Genomic DNA, 24,232 nt, shown 5'->3' on the forward strand with positions numbered 1-24,232 from the left:
GTTGATTTGGACACGTCGTATGTAGCATGACTTGAGAAACTCAACCTTGAATTTTCTCTGAATCCCAAAATGAAAGACACCTCAAAGCGATTTGACGACGGCGCAGAGATACAACTATTCGTGCTTGATGGATGTCCGTGTTGCGTCTGCAAAATGGAAGCGCGAACCAGCAGTGCTCCTATCTATACTTTCAATGAGGTGTCTCTGAGATGCTGAGAATCGGTGTAGAAGTCATGAACGAGGCCCGAATACGTCTCTCCTAGCTTTGGCCGTTTTGACTCTCGATTTTTTCTTTTTTTTTTACTTTTTTTTTCTTTCCTCACGCTGTTTTTGTAGACCAATATCTGAAACTCGCATGAACCGGACCAATACAATCCTTCGGGTCACGTGCTTTTATAGTCAAAAGATAAAAACCTAGGCTGGATTACGTCCTTCCTATCTTGGGCTGTGTTTCTCATGTAGCCCTCGAAGCACCACTACAAAAAGAATAACGGAACCAACGCAGTATGGAAAAATAGAGACCCGCGTTGATGACGGCGCAGAGATACAACTATTCGTGCTCGACGGATGTCCGTGTTGCGTCTGCAAAATTGAAGGCGCGAAGGCACCGGGCGTGAACTTGCAATGTTCCGCTCCATGCTGCCAATGAGGTGTCGCTCCATTTTGGAAGAAAAGTTATAAGTGAGACCCGAATCTCCTATCTTCGACCTCGTTGACATTCGAATATTTTTCTTTCTTTTTTCGATTTCCGATTCTTTTTAACGATGTATTTGCAGACCTGCATCTAAAGCTCGTACGTACCGGCCACATATGGACGTATATCTGCCAAACGGAACTGTGTGCATTTAGATATGAGCCATGGGACCCATAAGAATATATGCATAACAGAGCTTACGTCATAATGCACATAGTTCCGTTTTACAGAAATACGTCCATAAAACTCGCGGGCTACGTGATTTTAGCAAACCTCGGATGAATTTGACCCGGTTTGGGCATCTGAGGGTTGAGTAGATTTTCATTTTGCCTGTAAACGGCAGAACCTCTAGACAGTAACCCCCCCCCCTCCTTCAAAAAGATGAAATTTTGAAAACGAACTTTTCAACGCAATTCGCGTGTACTTTTTTCGAGCTCGCAATTCTTAAGACACAAGCACACAACTTCGTTGCACAGTAATCAAGGCGCATCTTATGCGCATCGTCATCGCGTTCTTTTGAAAACAAAAATTTACGAATTGACTGCTCTGAAAATTTTAAAATTTCACTCATTAAAACTCTTTAAGTAATTCTCTTAGTGAGTATTATGCCCAGTATTAAGCACCAGAAACGCCATACGTCCAGGCAGATTCCACGCACTATTTTGAGATGAAAAAACATAACTAGCTTACATCTTGCCGAACTCCCTTTCGCAGTTGATTTTACTATGAAACTATGGGACATTGCCAACGAACAACTCCACTGATATTCCGCCTGATCGCACCCAAAAATAAAAAAAATGAAAAAATCGGACAAAAATGTCACGGTCTTTTTCTCTAAAAAATAGAATTTTTCAAGTCGATTTTACAACGTTGGACTGAAGTTACGTTCCTTCGGCTGGAAAGGTCCAGTTACACCATAAAATTGAGCCATCAAACTGAAGCTCTGATTGGTGGGAAAAGACCTGATGTGAGGATGCGACCAATGAGAGGCCCAATTTGATGGCTCAATTTGATCGTGTAACTGGACCTGAAAAAGACCGAGTGTACATACGAAGCTCGGACGAAAATAGACGGCATCGCCGTATTTTCGGTAGTCTACCGCGTACCTCTCTCGTCCAATTATTATTTTTCTCGGTTATTTTTTTACTTCGGCGTGACGCTCCGTCGCAGAAACGGACATCTGGCTGTTTTCCGAAAATGCTGTCGATGATCGAGTGGGTTAAGAAGAGCTTGTCGTATCGCGTCGTTTGAAGTATCCACCAGAGCCAGCAACCGGGGTTGCCGATACTTGTCGATAAAACCAAGGTTGCTAAGCCCCCGAAAACAAGGATGTATTAAAAAAAATCAATTACAATCAGCGGGCTGATTATTGAAATTGATCGACAAAGCGATAGACAAAGAAGACATGGGAAGTATGGAGCGATCCTATCGGTTGAGAAGAGTGGTTCGTATAGACTAAGGGAGAAAATAACGGAGTAAACATAGGGTCTCTCATTGGTTACCGTTAGTTAGTCTATTACCTACCTTCTTTGTCCATTGCAACCACCCGCTTACACCAATGGGATCCTTCCATACCCTCTTTGCCTATAGCTTTGTCTATCAATTTCAGTAATATCCCCGCAGGGTGGCAAAATTTAATCTTGTATTTTAATTCGTGAAATGAGTCTTTTTTTTTAAATTTTTATGAACTTTAATTTTTAAATCGCAAATAGTCAGCCTTCCGATGAATAATAACTGAAATTTTTCACATCTTTGTCGGAAGACAACATTTCATTCCTATTCCTTATTCTTCTCCCCCACTCCCTTCCAACCCCCTCTCCTTTCCAAACGCCTCTTTGGGGAACAATTGAGAATTGCATTAAACAAATGGAAGTTTTAACATGATTATTTTTTTTCGTTATTTTTGTTCGGAGTTCCTTTTTTCCATGGGTGATGAGAAATGTTAATCGAAGGAAATTATATGACTTAAAAAACTCCTATTGCGTTTTTTTCTCATAGCTAGGCAGGGCTTACAACATTGTATAATGGACAATCTTAGTCACTCCGATACAAGAGCATAACTAAATCTCAAGATGAGTCTTGTGAGGCTTGTATCTTCATGCTCTCAAAGCTCAAGCGAGGTTACGCCCTTACTGCCGTGCTGAGGAAAAACGCCGTTCGAACATTCGAGAGTTGTCAAATTTCTCCAGATAAAACCCGAAGCAATGCATATTATTCCTTGAAATTTTTCAGGTATTTCAGGTTAAAGTGCGAACTAAATTGTCTGGCAGTTTTAAAGAAAAGTGTACACATTTTTTCCAGTAAATTCGTGTTCTTTTGAAGAAAGTAAGGTATCTGAAGGCTTATACGATGTTCTTCCTTAGCGGAGCGACTGGCACGACAACGTAGCAGTTCTTGCGCGCCAACTTCTTCCGTGAAAATCTCCGCACCGATGCACCTATTGCAACGGAAATTTATCGTTGCATAACAAGCCAGACACCCACCATCCACCATTCTGATGTCGAGAGTGCGTGGGCCGGGATTAAGCGGGTGTTGTCGGAATCCCCAACATAACCTCAAGAAGTGCATCGTATAACTCGTCTAAAATTGAAACCCGCTCCGAAGTGAGACATCGATCTTTCCCGGAAGCACCGCCAAGCTTTCATCGAGAGATCTAAGCTCGAATCTTGACCGAGACTGCAGTTTGCGTAATACAGAATCATGGCGTCACCCTGGCTACGATCGTGTAATCACCAACATGTGCAAATCGCATTTTGGAACTAAACAATTTTTTTTTTATTTTATTATATTTTCTTTTGTCGCACGAGGTGGTTTTAAAATGTCCAAGGAAACACCCCGTTTTGTCTAACAACAAAACTGCACAAGAAAATTTGGAAAACAATTTGGAAGAGCTTTGGAAAACTAGAAAAATTATTATTGAATGACACTTTTCTCATTTGGACTATTTTTTCATGATCATTGACAAGATTCCACAGGACCAAGTATCCTTCCTTGAGCAGCACCACTCGTAATTTTAAATTTACCGTAAAAGACATATCTGTCTTTTGAATAGTCTTTCATGATTCGAATGATATATTTAGAGACTTTTTGATTCTCCAAGGCGTGAATTCAATGAATTAGGACTCCTAATTTAGGAGTGGTTTTGTTGAACTAGTTGTCAATTTTTCTTGTCAAAAATTTAAAGTCGAGAAAAAATATCTTGACCGCCAAAAGAGTCGTTAAATCTGTGTTATTTGAGTCTTAAAGAAAGGTATACAATGTCAGACTTTTTGCTCGCGACTCAAATTAAATATAACTTGGTGCGCTTTTGTCAAACTCGATTCATTTGATAACAGTGGCGTGGCATGCTTTGCAACATATCGATTGATCTGCCCCTTAAAACTGTGGAAAAAGATCGATGAACAGGGTGTTCGCAACCAGCATCTCAATGATCAATTCTTTACCACAGCCTCAAATGGGGAAATATCGATGATCCATCATTCACGCCTTGCCTCTGTTTGATAAGGTACTTAACGACCCTCTCAGGTTGATGAGATTTTAAAATCGAACTTTTTACGTGCTTCTTTCGATAAAGCGAGTTTTAGAAGGATGTATAGTTGAAATAATGAAATAACGTTCCAGAGCCCGGAATTCGATTCCTACACTGCTAAGGTCACAATATCTCGATGAAAATATCGATTTACCGATAAAATCGGTCGAATAAGAATCGACCCCGCCTTGATAACCGATCAATCAATGTGTAATTGCAAAGTGCAAAGCTGTTTTCCTCGAAGAAGTGACATTTTATGAGTGTGATGATGATGCGTGCTCCACAGCTGATGCTTAAAATAACGCTCAGTTTACGACCCCAGTCAATATTCCTAATTGAAGGATAGGTGATATTCATTCATTGGGCAATAATTTTTCGCGTTATTTTTAGCGCGTGTGCTTTTCAGTTTAAAGTTCCCCTCCTTTCAGCCGGGATGCAAATTGTAATTATTTTTAAAATGAAGATTGCGGCTAACGTCAGAGGTTCAGTAAACAATCTGAGTTATCGAAGGACTGCGCCGCCGTGCTAAGAAAAAACGCCGTATGAACCTTCAGGCGTTGCCAAATTTCCTTTGGTAAATCACGAATTTTTGGGGAAATTTGTAAATCTTTTTCTTTCAATTTTCTATGTAAGTTTGTTCGCAAGTTCACCTAAAATTTCTGAAAATTTCAAGGATAACTATTCCGTAGCTCTCTTCAAAAATAAAAATTTTATCGAAGGAAATTTGGCAACACTTGAATGTTCATACGGCGTTTATCCCTAGCACGGCAGTGCGGATCATGATTTCTCCCAGCGTCGACTATGAAAATTTTAGAAACTTGCAATCATCGGAATCCCTCTAGGAACTTTCTGACTCATTTTTCCCCCTCATTTTTTTCTTATCGCAACCAAAAATTGAACGACTTCCACCCGAAACAGCTTTTCTGCGCTTACGTTGCTTATTTCCTCTAATTAGCTGTTTGTCCCTAGAAAATTTTATTTAGTATTAATTAAACAAGGCATTTCTCAATTTAGGTTAGCGCGCTGTCAGTCATCTGAACTTAATAATCTTTGCGTCGAAATTTCAATCAACAACTTGTTCGGTCATCTATTGGTTTTACTTGTATTCTGTGGCTCGAACCCGTGTCGCTTATCATACGTAGACCTATTATGTTTTGCTCCATTTTCTTTATCGAAACAAACAAAAAAATTGTTTGAAAAAAACTTATTTTTATTTTTAAAACAAATTGTCCGCGATTCAAAGACTCCTTGTATTTAAAGGAAATTGGCTTTGCATGATTTATACATGATTTTTTTTTAAATGGAAGAATTTTTCTCTCACGAATTTCTTAGTACTTCACAGAAATGTCACTTGATTTCGATGCTTTTAACATGGCCTCTTTTAACTGGAAAAATGTGTTCACAGGGATGGACAGTATGTCACAAAACTTCTCATGGAAGAGACGACCACCACCACAACGAGAACGGTCCGACCCACGGCTTCCAGCGCTACCAAAGAGCTGGATGACCTCATGGCTTCCCTGTCCGAGTTTAAGGTATTATTTATTTATTGTTTTGTTTGGTCGTTGCTTTTGTTGTTTATTCGGAGAACATATTAAAGGAGAGTATTGCCATGTCCTCCTCCCTGCAGGGTTCAATTAGTTCTCCCTGCAATTAGTTGGTATTTTACAGAATGGTGGAAGGAAGCCGTCCTGTTTTTTCAACTAATTATCAATATCTGCCGTGTAAAATGTCAAAGAATATCGTGCCCATCTTTATTTGATAAAATACTGTAAATCACAAAAAAAATATCTCTGAATAGGGAAAAAATTGTTTATGTTAGCTGAGACTATGGTACCTAAATGTGTTTCTGAAACATTACGTCTTACGTGGTTTTGTAGATCGCGAGCGTGGAATGATTTTTTTGTGTTTTGAAATTTAAAAGAATTAAATATCAAAAGCTCCTATTATTGTGTTTTCACGTTCAGTATTTAAATGAAACATAAATTAAAATTGAATTAAAATTGGGATATCTAGGTTTTGAAAGATGAGCTTTACCTTTTCCTCTGGGTCGCAAGAAATCACTTCATCACGAAAAGAAAACTCATGAATTTACAGCGGGGTGTCGTGTAAGGGATTAAAAATGTTATCCACCTCTTTTCGAAGTGAGAAAAATTAGTTTTGGCACATCTCGTCCCTACCCTCATTTCTCAGGTTTTAATCGGGTCCTGTCATAAGTTCTCGACGTTTCAAGTTTCTGCGGGAAATGGTGAAACATTTTATGGACCCGCCATTTCAGCTGTCGCGGCGACTTCGCCCGACGTTTTCCACAGTGGAAATTTTATTTTGCTCCATCGTCAGCGTTGCCAAATAGCACAAAAGAGATACACTTCGCAAGTATTTTTTTATTTGAATTTGTAATTGTCTACTGGTAATACAAGAGACCCCCGCGCCAGAGAAGACAAAATCTAGTCGTTGGATTTTGAGAAAAAAGGAAAGGATCAAGAGAAGAAAAAATTCGAAGTACTACTAAATTTACTAAAAAACTCCGATAAACTACTAGTAAATTTCCTACTAAATTTCCGATTATTTGTTAGTTGAAGTTGTGACCCTTTAAATTTTGCATTTTATTAAGCATAGTTTTTTTTTCGCTGTCAGTGGCGGTTGGGTGTCGCAGAGCGCACAGAAGTGCCATTAGAGCGACTTATATGTATTAAGAAACATAGTTTTATCGAAGACAATAAGGGTCGGGGAAACAATTCATGCTTAGTTTTAATTTTCCGCGTTCTGAATTCAAAATTGTTGAAATAACATTCATTTTTACGCGCTTTAATGCTAATGAAATACACCGCGGATACCTGATTCCGTTGTCTTTGTTGTCAATCAAGAAGTGATGAATGTCAAGAATCGATTGTTTAAGTCGTTGCGAAGACCCTGTTTATCGATCATTTTTCTTAGGTTTAAATGGCAGATCAATTGATGTATCTCCAAGCACGCTACGCTACTGCTCACAAATAGTTTTTGTCGATTCCCTTGACTTTTCCGTTTCCCCGAAAAGCTAATTCTTGCAAAGTATTTACCGCTAGTTTTATTGAACGACGAAAGGAATAGGCGAGTTTCTCCTCTCTGAATCGTAAGAAATGAAGTGATTTTAATCTCAGAGCTCACGCTGATCCACCCGCAAAAATATAACCGCATAAATCCCACGCCGCACAGCTAAAACGAGTCAGTGGGAGATGAACAACATGATCTGGACGTATTAATGCTAAAAGGAACTATGCTGCACGCAAACCCTATGCACATAGTTCCTTTTAGCATAAATGTGTCCATCTGGAAACTTCAGAAGCACGTATCGACGGTGATACTCCTAAACCACGCAGTGGCGTGGCGTGATGATCGCGTATCGATATTTCCCCATTTGAGGCTGTCGTAAATAATCGATTATTAAGGTGTTCGCTGCAAACACCCTGTTTATCGATCCTTTTCCATAGGATTAAATGGCAGATCAATCGATGTATCGCAAAACACGTTACGCCAATGAAACCACGTATACGTCGTTTGCGGTGTTTGAAAATCTCCCCTGCTCAAATTTTATTTTTTAAGGAGAACAAGTCAATATCACTCCTTGAAGTTTTTCACAATTTACTTTGCACAGGAAAGAAAAATTACGGAAGTTTCTAAGATTTGACGTTGAGTGGTTCCTCATTTGAAAAAGAAATTATGGCAGGGAGTCTGCAACGTCGCAAACCGAGATATGCGGTTTGGAAGTTTCGCAATCGATATCTTCGTCGATATTTTAAACATAACGACAGTGAAACTACCAAACCACGTATCTCGATTTGCGACGTCGCAGACTTTCTTTCGCATTAAATTTTAGTAACGGAAAACGACACAACGTCATTTCTTGAAAACTTCCATGAATTTACTTCTCTGTGCGTAAAAAACTGAGACAATTTCAAGGAATGATATTGATTTTTTTCTCCTTCAAAAAAATAAAATGGGAGTGGAGAATTTTACAGGGTTGCCACAGTCAGAGAATACTGGGAAAACCTGGAAATGTCAGGGAATTTTGAAAAGTCAGGGAAAATGACGAATGTGTCAGGGGAAAATTGTTAATTTACCTCTATTGGCTTTCTGGAATTGATTTGACGTTTATAACAACACATTTTGCAGGAAACTACTGCAAATCGTGTATTTTTGGTTTTATGGTATATCTTCAACTGTCAGGGAATTTTACTCAGGAAAATGTAAGGAAGTTGCATTTTCTAAATTGTGTGGTAACCCTGTTTTTAAACACCGCAAATACGAGAAACGTGGTATGGTAGTTTCACCGTCGATAGAAGTTTAAAAATAGTTTCATTGGTTTCCCCGTTAAACTTGCTTCAAGAAGCACCTCTTAAAATGTATATCGTGACAAAGAAAACATCAGAATTTGCAGTTTCAATAAAGCATTTCATGTCCGGCCGATGGTCCTGTCCACTGTGGGACGGAGCTACGCGGCTCACCGCACAACGATTTACTTGAGCTGCAACCCCTCCCCATTTTTTTGCGCTCGTTCGTATTTTTCGGCTGTTTTCCATGACACGTCCGAGTAATTTCAGTTGTGGCTCTGCCAATTTCACTCTGTTTTCGCAACGCTTGTCTCTTCTTCCTTCTTCTTTCTTGTTTTTCCTCGTCCTCGTTCGTAGTTCTGCCCCGTCGATGGCCCCTCTCAGTTCACCTCCAACGCCGTTCTGCCACCCCCATAAGCCCCGGAAAGTCTTCCTCCCACTTTCTCCTATTCCCCGCCCTTTTTAAGCCCCTTCCCCCTCAAAAATTGTAGGCCCCCAATGTGTAACCGAAAAGAGACCTAAATCCACGAAAACTTAAAATTGTGGGCTTGGAGGAAAAGGCGCGTAAGTGCAGTTTTTGAGAAAATAGAGGTATTAATAATTTCAAGTAAAACTAATCTTAATGCATATTCTGTGAAAAATTCGCCCCCAAATTCCAATTTTTAAGCATAAAAATGTCAGTTTCGAAATATCTTTTCGTCATAAGGATCCGCATGTAATTTCAAAACTTGAAACACGTGTTTCTCGAAATAGCAGAAACTGCACTTATGCGCATTGTCCTCCAAGCCATTCCCCTCAATCGAGATACTGATACCAGTAAACTTTATCTGTGTTAGAAATCTGATTGCAATGTAACAAAATGTTTTAATTAATTAAGTGATCTTAAGTAGCCTCTTTTCAAAAGACAAACGGGAACAAAAGTTTAGTAAATATGTTTAAGGCTGTTGTTGAAGAGCGCAATTGTACAAATAAAGCAAAACTCAAGAGATACATTCACTCAATTTTTTACAACGCCGATTTTATGTGAGGAGCTCAGGCCAGCTTTCTTTTACGTCATCGATTCGTGTTTTATGAACCCGATCTCACTGGTAAAAATTGGCGATACGAGCTGCGTTTCAAAATACCATAGGAGTTCTTATAGCCGACTAAAGAAGGCTATTGAAAATCATATAGCTGGCTGTAGAAAGCGGAGCAAATCATATAGCCGGGCTATACGAAGCTATAAAAAGTATACAGTCGGGCTATAGTTCCTATCGCCGGGCTTTACACTTTATCGCCATTGGCTGTAAAAGGCTATAAGAAATTGTGTAGAAATTCGTGTGCTTTGGAAATCGTTAAGTTTGATACGGAACTACCTTAATATTTACAAAATACACATTATATTTTCCTTTAAAACATTTTTTTTTCATCAATTAAAATGAGATGGCCCATACAGAGTGTGCGAACATTTCAAAATCATGAGTTGAAAAACGCTGACTCCGCGAGATTAAATATTAGAGCCTAACACAAAGCGGAGCGGCGACGGGCGCCTACAAACCTAACAGGGATACTTCACGCATTGCGCAGCGACGCACTGGCGCCTACAAACCTAACAGGGATACTTCACGCATTGCGCAGCGACGCACTGGCGCCTACAAACCTAACAGGGATACTTCACGCATTGCGCAATGCGTGCAGTATGCCACGCAGCGTGCCACGGCGTCTGAAGCAAGTATTGCACAGTGTCATAAGAAATTGCAGGCGCTCCTACATATTAAGAATGACATGCATTCTTCAAAAGTACGGAGCTTTCCTCGCAAAATAAATCAAGATACTACGGCACAAAAAGAGAGCGGTAGTCCAAAAACTACTAAGTCCTAGTATCCGTATTGAGAAACGTTTAGCATAAAATTTATCGTCGGGCTGTTGCTTAGTCGCCATCGACTATAAAAGGCTATAAGAAATTGTACAGCCGGCTACAGAAGCTATTGGAAGTCTTACAGCCGGCTTTAGGTCTATAGTATTTTGGAACACACATTCTACTGCCAATTTTTACCAGGGTACTGGTGCTCACATTTACAATTTACAGTTTTACACTTACAAATTTACAGCAATCAGTAGCTTAAAGCTATTCTTCTACAAGCTCTGGATTTTGCCTCGCCAGGTTCTGAACTTACCTTATTTTTACATATATTTCTGACAACTGGTCTCCTTCATGTTGGTCTCCTCATAGTATCCTTAACTAATATGCTCGAGTGCGCGTTCGAGAATTTTTTCTTGGTTCTTAATTCAGGAATTATAGTGCCGCAGCCCATTTGTTAGAAGGACATCGTTGTCACGCACGGGAACAATCAATGCATTTTCCGGAAAATTGACAGTGTCACGATTACAATTGGACGTATTTATGCTAAAAGGAACTACATATATGCACGTAGTTCCTTTTAGCATAAATAAGTCCAATTAGTAACATTTCACTTCATCGGCGCAATGAAGTACGCTGAGATGAAGTTAATGTGTTAGAAAAACAAGTATAGCACCTTCGTCAGTATCGCATGCAACGCGAACACTACGTGAATATCATTTTCCGCCTGGATGCGATTATTCGAGCTCCGCGGATGTCCGTATTGCATACGCACGGGAGTGAAGGCGTTTTGACAGAGACACTCCGAGACATTTCCAGACACTCACTAACACACTACTCCCTCGAAGTCGATGCAAATCAAACAGAGGAAACACTGCGAGCTAGTCAGTGCCAGTGTTGGCGCCTGTTCGTCTCCCAGTCGTCGATCCCGGAGTTCGAACCCGAGACCTCTAGACGAGCCGTCTCGTAAGCCAACTCGCACGTGATGGCGCAACAGCTGTTCGGGGGCGCGTGTGGCATTCTACCAAGGGGTCTCGGGTTCGAATCCCGCTGTCACTTCCAATTTTTAACTCTAGCCAAACGATCCTGTCGCCCTTTTTTTTCAATCGGGGAGGCTCGTATGATAAATCAGCCTCTATTCTCTTCCACTTTGATCAGTGCTACCATTTCCCAGAATTAATTACGAATTTCGGAACTTTTACTGAAATTTTCAGCTATTTCTCAGAATGTTGGGGTCCCTCGTCAGTATGACCGCTAATTTGATCCAATTTGAAGCTCTGTGGAACTAAATCCGGACGTATTTCGGAAAATTCCCGCGGAACTTTTGAAAAAATCTGAATTTTTCCCGGAACTTTGGGAAATCAAAATTGATTCCGGGAATCTCGGAATATTTCGTAAAGTTAAATGGCAGCTTTGCTACTTTTTTTAGTGGGTGAGAAATAGTCTGGAGATGTCTCTGCAGAATACACGCATCTGTTCCTTCCCGATTGAAGGAATCCTATTGACAATTTCTCGATTGAACGCGAACTGAGAAATCGAACCCGGAACCACGAACCCTGCCCAAATTTCGAGCGATGACCGTGAAAATTTTACGACCCCCATTCCCCTTTCGTTCCATTTTCCCTCGCTGCCGTTGACAAATTTTCGCGTTTCGCCTTTCTTGGGGCAGCTAAAAATAACGCCTCCCCTCCAAAACTCGGCTCGGAAAGGGAGAGCCGGGCAGGGGATGGGGCGCGGGATTTTGGGCGGAGCACCGCTCGCAATATTTGACCCATTACCGCCGCAAATTCATTCTTCCGTCAGCTTCGACCGTCCCAGCACAGTTCGTAACCTCTTGGATTTACTCTAATCTAATTATTATATTGCGTTTATTTAATTCAATTTATCGCTATTTATTGAATTTCGTATATTTCGCTACTTCTCAGTCTCTAATCGCACTCATAGTTCATTTTAAGTTACTTTTCTTTTTCATTCTAGTCGAAAGTGATAATTTTTTCAACCTCTTTTTTAATTTAAATCCATATGACTACAGAGATGTTTCATGGAAACTTTTTTTTTTATAATGAGTAAAAGTGGTGTATCAAAAATTAATATGATCTTGAAGTGAATAACTGTTTAATTTTAAAAAAATTAACTTTTAAAGATCGTGCTCTTTCTCAAATAAATATTCCGGCGAAGAAATAAAATACAAATAAATTAAGTGTACTAATCAATGTCACTCCTTTTCTCAATTTTGGATAAGGCCCAATTCTTATAAATCGTGATTAGTTTCAAATTTAGAAATATTCCAACCATCCAAAACTCATTTTGAAATCAAAAGTAATGAATCAATCAAAACGACTCAATTTTATGATCGTGGTTACTTGAAAAAAATAGGAACAAGAGATATTTCGTCTTTTCTAAATTCCCATCCCCTCCCCCATCCCTCCTTAGCATTATTTTTTATTTATATGAAAAAACAAAACTTACGTGAAATTTCATGGATATTCCTAATTTTTGTTTCAGGTGTCGAAGCCCAAACAGGCTATTGAGTCAACAGCCACCTACCAGTCGGAGTCTATTTACGCCAAGCCCAACCGCAACAAGGAGTTCACACAAACAACTGAACAGTTAGATTGTATGCTAGGAACTTTACAAGTAGAAATGAGTAAACAAGGAGTCAATACTACCCAAAAAGGTTCAAATTCAACTCTTATGCTACCTTATTATTTTCTCTTCATAAATATCTATGAGTCCCTCTTTGGATTTACCTATAAATTTCAAAATATGCATTAACAAGATGATCTGCTCCCATCACACTGCTTCTAAGCAATCGTATTTATTTCGTCATTGAATTCAAATACCTTAATTGGAACTTCAATATTCAATCTGTAGAATTATAGAAAATATAAATGAAACTAAATTAATTAATTTTTGTTTTTTTCTCCTCATAACTTTAGGTTGCTGCAGCGCTTGTGATAAACCAATCGTAGGACAAGTCATAACTGCTTTGGGTAAGACATGGCACCCGGAGCATTTTACCTGCACGCACTGTCAGCAGGAGTTAGGAACCAGGAATTTCTTCGAAAGAGACGGCCGCCCTTACTGCGAACCGGACTACCATAATCTTTTCTCCCCTCGATGTGCTTACTGCAATGGACCAATTTTGGATGTAAGAAAGAAATTCTCATCAAGCAACAACTTAATTTTTTCCCTATCCCTAATGTATAAATACTTTACTTAGTTATGCACATCAGAATTCAATTTCAATCTTCATTCTTCTCGATAAATTATTTTCCGGTACTTTTTTAACCTTGCAATACCTCCTCCAAAATATCATATTGTAAAGGCTGATTTTTTTCAAAGAATATCTTCAAATAATTTTACTTTGATTAATTTTTCACAATCTAACACAAAATAATATTTCGCACCCTTGCTGCACCTTTCGAACAATGCCTTGAAAAATGGAAAAAAAGTTGGGCAGTTCCTCTGAGTATTCTTTAAAATTTCCTCATTACCTGATCACATTCTTTATTCTGTTAACATGTTTTCATATTTTTTTGAATAGAAATGTGTGACTGCCTTGGAGAAGACCTGGCATACAGAACACTTCTTCTGTGCCCAATGCGGAAAGCAATTTGGCGAAGAAGGCTTCCATGAGAGAGACGGCAAACCTTACTGCCGTGACGATTATTTCAACCTGTTTGCTCCTAAATGCGGTGCTTGTTCCCGACCTATCATGGAAAACTATGTCTCAGCCTTGAGCTCTCAATGGCACGCAGATTGCTTTGTCTGCAGGGTTAGTATCATTTCTAGACCCAAAAATCCAATTAATTTTACCCAATTCCTTTTTCAGAATCTTTTTAGTCTCCTCTTTCAGAATATATTACATTTTTAGCTTTTTAAAATTTTGAAGCAGAATATTACATTTTTTAAGATGATGAATTTTTTTTTTTATTTTTTTTTGGGGGGGGGGGGGGGCTCATACTTGGAATATTACCTTTGGATGGCTAGGAAGGTAGGAATTCATTTCAACCATTTTCATGGATTTGAATTATTAATTTTGATTCACTATCAGGAAAAATCGTAAGTTTTGCGTTTAAATAGTGTAGGTACCTTATCAGGAATTTTCTTGATGCTACAGAGGGTCATGAAGAAATAGTTTTGTTCATTACCTGATTTTTTTTATTATTAAAAAAAATTTCTCATTCACATGTTATATATTGAAGAATAACTGCAACAATCAGAAAGATTCGGATAATGAACAAAATTGTAATATTTACATATCGTAATATTACTGCTCCATATTTCAAGTGTGATTTACAAGATAAAGTTTTCAGCTAAATTCACTAAAATATGAACATCAAAAGATAAGATCCTGACTTAAATCTTGGAAAATGCAAGTAATGTTCCCTGCCCACGGTTATGATTCAGTACCACGCGAGAAGTATAAAAATTCTTCACTCACTTGTTCTCACAGCTCACAAACATTTTGTCATAATTCCAAACTTAACAGTTCTGTTAATATGTTATTATTGCCCCATTTTGCTGCTAAGCGAGACTATTTTCACTTTTAGTGACCTAGCAAGAGCTGAATTATGATTTTCTGGCCCGAGTCCAAGTTGCACATTTCCCCGAACGTGTGTGCCTTGTATTATGTGTCTGAGCCCACACGTTCAAGTTTTGAAGTCGATTCGTTTCTCTGATTACATCTCTTTCCTACCCAAGTTCTACATCTGCTCTATTTTAGTGCTGTTGAATCATCCAGTTGGCGTCTTCAGGTTTGAAAATTCTGACGAACAGATGAAGCAGAAATAATCGCTGTCTCTAATGTTGGTCAAGTTCAGCATGTTTTGATCGATGAATCCACTCAAAAATAATCCTTTTTATGAGTTCAATCCAAACTAGTGCACAAAAAACATGTTGTAGTAATGTTCTTGTGCATTAATATCAAAAGAATTCGGCATCGTTTACGATCATGGTGAATTTCAAAGTAGAAAAGTGCAAAAAGTACTTATTCATCTATAAAGAAAAATGTATAAATTGAGGAAAATTTCGATTTGATGAAAACATTGGGGCCTAAGCCCCCCCCTCCCTCAAAAAAACCCCTCTCTACCAGGAGGAGTAAGTAATACTGCTCATCCTTTAGAGTAGGAATGACTCTCGTAAGACTGACTTCTAAGTCAAGTAGATTGGAGGATGGCTTTGAATGGAAACACATTTTTTTGTTTATAACTTGTCATCTATTGATTTACCATTGTACAGGATTGCAAGGAACCGGTGCGAGGAAAGTCCTTCTACGCAATGGAAGGCAAGCCAGTCTGTCCAAAATGCGTTGGCGTCGATGAAGAAGAGTAGTTCACTGCTCTGTACTATGCTTCAGAAAATATAAAAAAATGATGCTTTTAACAACAATGAACAACGAAAAATGATGATGGAAATTGTGATCTTGAAAATATTTTCATTGATCGCAATGGAATTGTGGTCACAGAAAGTAATGCTGGACCTGTAAAATGATGCTGATGGACCAAAAATGATGCTTCCCAATCTCATGCCTCCTTTGAAACTAATACCCACCCCTCCTTCCTTTGCTTGACCTTAAAACCTGTCCTACTGGCAGATTTCCTGAGAGCTTTGGCATCCTTCTTTTCCTACCTCCCAACTTTCGCCTCCTGGAGAAACAGTGAAAATTATTCACTCATTTCTCATCTTCACTTTTATAATGAATTTAAGTATGTTAACTATTTATTATTTATTTATTTGTTTAAATATTTTATTTATGTAGTTAGAAAAAATAAAAATAAAAAAAAACAAAAAAAAAACAAAAAACAAAAAAAAAAACAATAAACACACACATCATTTGGCGGGCATGCTTTCAAGACAAGTTTTGCCCGTACGGTGTCCACGACACCTGGTCAGTGGATTGGTACACAAGATCTATTGATGGACTTGATTCATGTTTTTTCATCATGATTTTGAGTGGAAAGATTACATACTGCAATTAATGTAACGACAATCTAAACAAAGGACAAACCGTTACATGAGGATTGTAAATTTGTGGTACAGAGTACCTAGATAGGTATATCTGTTTTTCCGTCAAAATTTTGATTTAAGAACATGGAATTTAGCACTTTAATTTTGATCTTGTGTACTAGAGCAATCCGAGAAAACTGCCTGGTTTTAGGGCAAACTTGTCTTGACTACAATCGCAGAGTTCATTGATCCAAATTATCGTGAGATGGATGAAATATTTCTCTGCAATTGAGTGCATTCCTCTTGCGTGGAATGTTAGCCCATTAAGGTTGATTTGGCCTCCAAAATTTCTTAGGGACGGTCATTTAGTCAACTCTTTTATGCTGCTTTCTGAATATAGTTTAGGAAGGTTCAACTGAGTGACCTTGACTTTTAAGATCAATGAACTCAGAATTAGCTTGTCATTAGGGTCTTAGTTATCTTGTACCATCTCCCCCACATCGTTCTATTTTTATTATTTTTCACTTCCTCTTTCCATCTCAACAGTAAATTCTCATCTGCCTCCTCTCTCTCTGCCTTTACCAATCCTCCTTCGCAACTTTAGGGATACCTAGTCCTTTTCAATGCCAGCGGCCTACTTGCGTTGTCAGAAATGCCTGACAAGACCTCAAGGATAAAGTGGAACTCTAAGGACAGATTTTGATCTAGACAAGATTAATAAGTTTCCTTTGATAGAATAAAATTTTTCAATCCTAAATATGTGTCAATAACATGAATGGTCTTTACCAGATGCGGACTTGTGGCAAAATTGCCTTTGCAACTTTTAAAACTGGCAAAGAAGGAGAGTACAACATTTTTCTCAGCTTGTAGCACCAATCTTTAAAATCAAGATCTGAGAAAGGTCTGGAGCGTTGAACAAGAGACCAGAGTTCTGGGCACACATGAGTGGGCCTGAAGATTTTGGCAAAAACAAGGAGAGAAGGAATAATATTACTCCTCAACAATTGCTATAAGAATTTTTTGTTTCCTCTTTTGAGGGCTTGTTGCAGTTTTTTCTGAAATACATGATCTTGTCTGACTATTCCAAGTTGGTCCAGAAATCTGCGTATAGAAATTGCAAAAAAGAACTGCTTATCAAAATTTTTCCCAGAGAGTCAGACTTGTCTATCCTAAAAGATTATTATAACTTGGATTATAGGAAGTGGAGTATACTTAATTTCATTTAAATCTCAGAAATGGACTAACTTATTAATCACTCAAAATTATTCTCCATTGATTCAGCATCCAAAAGTTTTCAGATACTGGACAAAAAAAAGAGTCCAAATTTGCTCAAGTAAATAATCATACTTCCCTTCTCTCATAATTTTTTTTTTTTTTTTTTTTTTTTTTTTTGTGATGTGTGTGTGTGTCAATAGGTGCCACTAAAATTTACCTGACACATTGTCAACTTGAAAGAACTTTTTTCTTTGAATAAGAAAACGACACGTTTGGATTTTGATGGTGTGAAGTTCCAATTTCAGAAGTCTCCTGCAGCCTGATTGTTGAAATTTTTTGTTTGCTGTTTGACGACATAGATGACATAGGTTAAAAGGCAGAGCGTGATTGGTCGGCTATGTCTTATCGCTGCTTTATTGTGCCTATGTTGGCTTGAACTCACGACAAACTAACGGCACCTCTTAAGTTTCTGACAGTATGTCGTCCATTCCACCTGACAAAGGCCAACTAATCACGCTCTATCTTTTAACCTATGTCATCTATGCCGTCCCGACAAACAAAAAATCTCAACAATCAGGCTGCAGATGCTTTGATTTTTGGATCAATATTTTCCCATTCCTGAAATTAGACTTTAATGACTTCCCTAACAATTTACAATGAGGCTGATTATCAAGGGGCAATTAGATACCATAGAAGAAGGTCAGGGAACTGAGAATTTTTGTGTCTAAGATTGGTCCGGATCATCTGCAATTTTTCAAATTCTTAAATCCTGATTTTTCGCTCTTGGAACTGGACTTATTTGTCAGAATTTTCTCTTTTAAAATTCATGTTATTTTCCTGATTCTTTGCAATGAAAGATCGATTTGCAATGAATCTATTCTGTTAAGTGTCGGTCAGTAAATTAAGTCTCTAAAGTCATTGGAAGATAATAATATTTTCCTTTAATCATTCTGAACTTTTGTTAGAATTGAAAAGGCATCTAAATCTTCCACCCTTTTTTGAAGTATACTTCGATGTTATAATTTTTCTTTTTCCCTCTCTACATCTTCCTCAGATTTTTGTTGGGGTAAAGGAGGATGTTGAGATTTTCAAAAATTACTCACTCTCCCACTGAGGTGCAAATTTCGTTTCAAATCTACAATACCCATTCAGTATATTTCTGTGTCTTATCTTTGATTTTTTCATCCTTTATTTCCACATCTAATTTGGAATTTTTTTTCTGAAAAATGTTACCAGGATTGCCGGCAGCCTTTTAAGGGTGGATCATTCTTCGATCATGAAGGTCAGCCTTACTGCGAGACACATTATCATGCAAAACGTGGTTCCTTATGCGCTGGTTGTCACAAACCTATCACTGGTAGGTTCCACAGGATTTAAGAATTATCAGCTGTAAATAATTTGTGGGCTTACATATGCAGGTTGAAAGAGAAAATTGACTTTTTCTAATACTCAGACGTTGAAAAGTAGTTGTCCAGAGGGAAATTCGGAGTTGTTCTAGTGCCAGAACTATTAGATCAAATTGAAACGTTCCAAATAATTTGTAATTGTCTGCGTCTCTTTCATTTTTTGTAACTCAGGGTAAAATCTCAAAAATTCATTCAGATGAGTACCTAATAAGGATTTCACACACATGGAACGTAGGCTTTGCCACTTCCAAAACGGAATGCCAATGGTCTGATAATTCAAATGACGTTCTGTCTTGAGGGAATAAACCAGAGAAACTTTTCAATTTTTTGTGCGAAGTTGAGAAATAGGGCAGGATTGTAAAATTTTTAGACTTTTGCTGACCTGTCGCATGGGCGGAAGCAAGGGAGTAGGCCCTGCACCCCTCACCCCCCAGAAATCTAATTTTCACCTCTGAAGAAATGTGAAGGATTTCGCCAATTAAGTCTTTTTTAATTTAATTAGATCAATTAGATGTATTTATGTTAGGAGGAACGATGTTGCATGCAAACTCTATGCACATAGCTCCTTAACATAAATATGTCCAATTTTTCGGTGAGAACAGCTTAAAATAGCTCATGAGAGGACTAAAAATTTCCCAAATTATCCTCATTATTTCTCATGGAGACCCCTTGGGCTGCCTTTGATGCTGGGCAAATCCCCCAACTCTCCTTTGTAGCTGGAGGAGGTAGTCCATCGGATTCCCCTTGGTAGGAGATCCGTAAGACACCCCCCCCCCCCCATCCAGTGTGCTCTAGATTCCTCTGATTAGTTATTCTTCCAGACCCCATCATGAAGAGTTCCTAGTTCCACTCATCGGAGTCAAATATTTTGACTTCTACCATGACTTCTCCTGGCCGGTCATCAAAATTCTGCACTTTTTCAAGTTTTCCTGGACCTGAAGAGGTAGTCATCCTGGTTGATGTGGACATTCGCATATTTTCCTTTAAATATTTAGGGAATTTATTTTGTCGGTACACACAGGAAAGTCAAATAAAATTTTACAAACTGACAGCTGCGAGGTTCTTTCGAATAACCACCTGTGCCCCCTGCATTGCTGCCAAGATTGTGACTGAAGAATTGTTCCTAGAAAGTAAATGGGAAGTCATGATTTTTATTTTTTCACCGAAAAGTTTTCGTAATTTAGCCAAAATGTCTGTAAAATAATTATATTTGCGTAATTATTTGATTTGTTGTAATACACAAAGATTGATAATTTTAGCAGCAGTGTAAAAGCTGTAGGTGTTTATTCAAAAGAACTCATCAGCTGTCGGTTTACAGTAATTCACATCAAATTTGACAAGAAATTTTTTAGTGCAAGATGAGGGGTCTTTTATTTTAGCACCACATACTTTTCCATCTATTAAAATTCTAATGTATGTATATTTTTTTTTATTGCAGGTCGCTGTATAACAGCAATGTTCCGAAAGTTCCATCCAGAACATTTTGTTTGCGCGTTTTGCCTGAAGCAATTGAACAAAGGCACTTTCAAAGAGCAGAATGACAAACCGTACTGTCATTCTTGTTTTGTCAAACTTTTTGGGTAAAATTTTAAAGAACATCTCCTAGGAAATAATTTTTAGCATTGCCTCCACAGAAACTGCTTGTAACCCTGAGAATTAAGCTCAGTTAGCAGTTGACCATTGAAAAAAGTGCGAGGCATGCTTAAACGCAACAACATGACACCGATTCTAGTATCCAGTATTGATTGTGCAAATGCTGGTTTCCTAATTGTGTTGTTTTACGAATTGTGTCACTGGTTAAAAGATTTTGAGTTGAGTTATGAGTCAACCTACTTTATAGACGACTCATTGGGTATGTTTTACCCAAATCTTCTGTCATAATTTTATAACACTTTTTACTTACCTTCTTAGTAATTATCAGACTAATACTCATTTGTTTTTGTCTTTTTTTTTCAAAGCTTATGACCACTGTAACCGTTGGAAAACCAAAACCAATTTCCTTGACTGTTTAAGTTGAACCATGCATACGCAATTCGTGTAATGCTTTTTCATGATATCAATCAATCACACTAAACTAGCTTTGCTTTCCACATATGTTGGGCACCTTTGTAGTTGAATGTAAGTCAAGATGAAAGTTAGGTACTTATCGTCTGTAAATTTAGTGTTTTGGTTACTTATATAATTTTGAAGGATATCTCAATTTTCTCCAAACCAACGGAATCGACAAAAAAAAGTTTGAAGACTGCTTCACTTGTGCCTCAATTTTTCATTTCCCAGTCAATTGTTTAAGTGTCATCCAGAGAAATATTATTTGTCAAATTAGAAAACCTATGTTGAAGCATAAAGATCAATATCGAGGATTTCGTTCCTACGATGACCTATGCAATTGATTGTAGCTTGATTAACTTTGATATCTCCAGACATAACTCCAAATCAAGAACAAGGAAGAATAAGCAGAACTTGAATCAGATAAGTTGGCCATTGTTTACTTTCGACTGTCATGCACAATAGACGAATTTACGTAACAGCACCTGCGGTCAGTCTTGAAGTCAAATCTTGCTCTTGAAGAATGGCAATGCTGCAGTTGCCTGCAAACAGAAAGTAAACATTTGCCAACTGATCAGACCCTATTTTAACCAAATTTAAAATCAGGATCCTTATTTTCTCCCTTAGAAACACGATTTAATGAATATCTACTAATTGACACTTGTAATTTGAATATGATAAATGAAATCATAATAATCATAACAAATACCTAGTTGTCAAGCAATGTGCGTTTTAAACTTGTGTAACTTCTAAAGTACTTACAAACCGGTGTTATTTTAATTTCCACAAGCTACAAAATCGTTCTATATTTCTCTACAAATTTCTGCATTTCAAATTTAAGAAAATTGCATTTGGTTGTTTTCAGCGGAGAAATTCTTACAGAACATAAACAGCATAGCCACCATAAAAAGTTATGAATAAAAATTTTCACGAGCCTTATGGAAATACGTGTTAATTAATTAACCTGAAAATTTGAAAGGTGAAGTTTTAATGTGATCTTTAAATGCAGCATGTTGACGGTGTAAATACGCGTATCAGGAGTACGGTGTTTCAAAATTTCTCCCTCAAATTTATTTCATCGAAGAACAATGAAGCAACACGGTTGCTTGAAAACTTTCACAGAGCATTCTTAAGGCCAAGAAGAAAAGTTTTCAAAAAATGACTTTGAGTAGTTTTCAATTTAAAAATTCGATCATGACAGTAAGTTTGCAGCATCACTAACCATCATATCTATTTATGCGGTTGCACCGTCAATGTACAGATTGAGATGCTGAAAGAAAATATTTCCAGAAATTTTAGATTTTTGCACCACCATCATCTTTTTTTATGAGTCGCCTTGAAAAACTAAAAGAGTTTTAAGTTATTCAAATGATATTCCTTTGCAAGTAATCAAAAATCCCTTAGCTTGTGGAACTTTCCTACCTATAAGGTACAACAGGACAGCTTTTTCCTGGCGATCTGACAGGAAAGAAATTACCATGTTGGTACTGAAGGCTGAAGGACTGTTGAAAAGAAATCTTTTTATTATTTAATGTTTACGGGTTTATTTACTTTCAAGTAAGTAATTTCTCTTACACAAGTAACAAGATAACTAGAATAAAAGAAATCAATCACTGAAAATTGATTGTATAATCGCTACTTAAATTTGTATTCACTGTTAATTCATCTCTATTAACTCATGACAAATGATGTTAAAGAAATTTTGTTCATGTGGGTATTAATGTTTTCAAATTGTTTAAAATTATTTTTAAATATTTATTAGCTTATAAATTTTTATTGAATCATTGTACTGTTTTATACTAGTCTTTTCTGTCTTGAGAGGCTAGATCCCTCCCGAGCATGCTTGCAGTAGTTCGTGTCAAATCATACCAATTTTGCTTTTATAATTATGAACTAATTGTTTGTTCTAGAAGTATCTACCTAATGTAAGTGTAGTTTTTAATAATATAGGCATGAACCGATTTTATTTTTTCTGTGAGGTGATACTTACTTCTCATTCAATTAAAAGAAGCAAACAATGATTGATGTAATGATTTGAAATAAAGATTCCATGAAGAATTATGGTTGAAAAATTTATTTTTCTCGTAGATAACTACATTGTATACCTATGAGCCAAAAATATCTGCCTTATTGGCATGTGATTGAGGGGCGACTACCATTCAATCCTTTATAAGTATCTATATTCTTGGATTAATTTAAATTTGAAACACATCAGGAAAAAAGTTACCAAGAGAGATAAGAATAATTTTTGCTTACTAGATTGTATTAGAATGAAGAGGAAACTGTTGTAAGAAGTGCAATTGAGTAAGAATGTGCAAGTGGTGCAGAAATTTTGCACCCTTCATTGCTTCCGTGGTATGCAAGTGACCCGGGGAGAAGAATTCCGGCACTGCTTCCTTATCTTAAGCATCTAAATTTAGGACATAAATAAGTGGAAGTACACAGCAATGATTTAGGGTAGTTTTCACGCTTGCCACCCCATGCTGGATAAGTAATCCCACACTGAATTGCAAGTATTCAGTGGCTGACAAGAGAATTGATCTAACTAAAGAGAGAATTACAAATTCCCTGGGTTGCTGCCACGGGTTTACGCAAATGAAATTAAGTGACGTCATGACCATTTGAGGTGATTTAAACCTGGAATTCCTTACTGTTGGTTTACTGGCTTTAATCGCTGCAGGCTACAGGTGCTAATCCTTTCCAAGCCCGAGTTTAGTTGGCCATAGTCTATCTCAGGTTATGAAACCTAACGTCTAATTTCTTCCGTAAGCTGAGAATAATATATCCTAAACTCAAGCTGTGAGCAGGTTGACCTTTTTTTAATGCGAGTTTGAGCTATCCTCAGATCATCAAAGGTGCAAACCATTACTCAGCGATTGCAGAAGGAAGTCAACAGGCTCACTTTAGCTTGCGGCCTGAAGCAAACCTGCCAACAAAATTCGGGCCCAGATTTGCTGAGTTCAAGAAAACCCTACTTTTGAAGGACCAACTTTAAGGTTCTGCTCCTAAAAGAAGCAGAAGTCATTCATGAAAGGATTGTTCATGATGTCTAATGCACTTTCAAAATGCTTCAAACACATTCTCGTCCATGTGTACTTTTCTAAAATAGCAGAGAGGCTCATTCGAACCTTGATTATATATGATAGTTTAGAGCATGATTCAACTGCAGAGGGAAATTTTACATAAGTCTTTTGTGAACAATCCAATCCAATCCAATAACCTATAAGGATTGATTAGGAA

The 24,232-nt window shown here is 37.7% G+C and overlaps 1 protein-coding gene across 5 annotated transcripts in view; it reads left to right on the top strand.

The window, feature by feature from the left end:
- The window catches only part of LOC109038492 (paxillin), a 120,770-nt gene extending 97,720 nt beyond the window's left edge, over window positions 1–23,050 (top strand). For 4 of the 5 annotated variants that reach the window (XM_072295999.1, XM_072296003.1, XM_072296010.1 and 1 more), the window contains 6 exons: window positions 5,629–5,758; window positions 12,879–13,050; window positions 13,313–13,524; window positions 13,921–14,151; window positions 18,777–18,897; window positions 20,385–23,050. In XM_072295999.1, coding sequence (XP_072152100.1) covers window positions 5,629–5,758; window positions 12,879–13,050; window positions 13,313–13,524; window positions 13,921–14,151; window positions 18,777–18,897; window positions 20,385–20,530 — 1,012 coding nt within the window. In that variant the 3' untranslated portion in view covers window positions 20,531–23,050. Of the gene's footprint in view, window positions 1–5,628; window positions 5,759–12,878; window positions 13,051–13,312; window positions 13,525–13,920; window positions 14,152–15,617; window positions 17,083–18,776; window positions 18,898–20,384 lie in introns of those variants that run through there. The other variant, XM_072296015.1, reaches the window with a different exon arrangement.
- Window positions 23,051–24,232: the final 1,182 nt, after the last annotated feature.

The sequence above is a fragment of the Bemisia tabaci genome, chromosome 1 (genome assembly GCF_918797505.1).
Source record: "Bemisia tabaci chromosome 1, PGI_BMITA_v3".
Lineage (NCBI taxonomy): Eukaryota > Metazoa > Arthropoda > Insecta > Hemiptera > Aleyrodidae > Bemisia > Bemisia tabaci.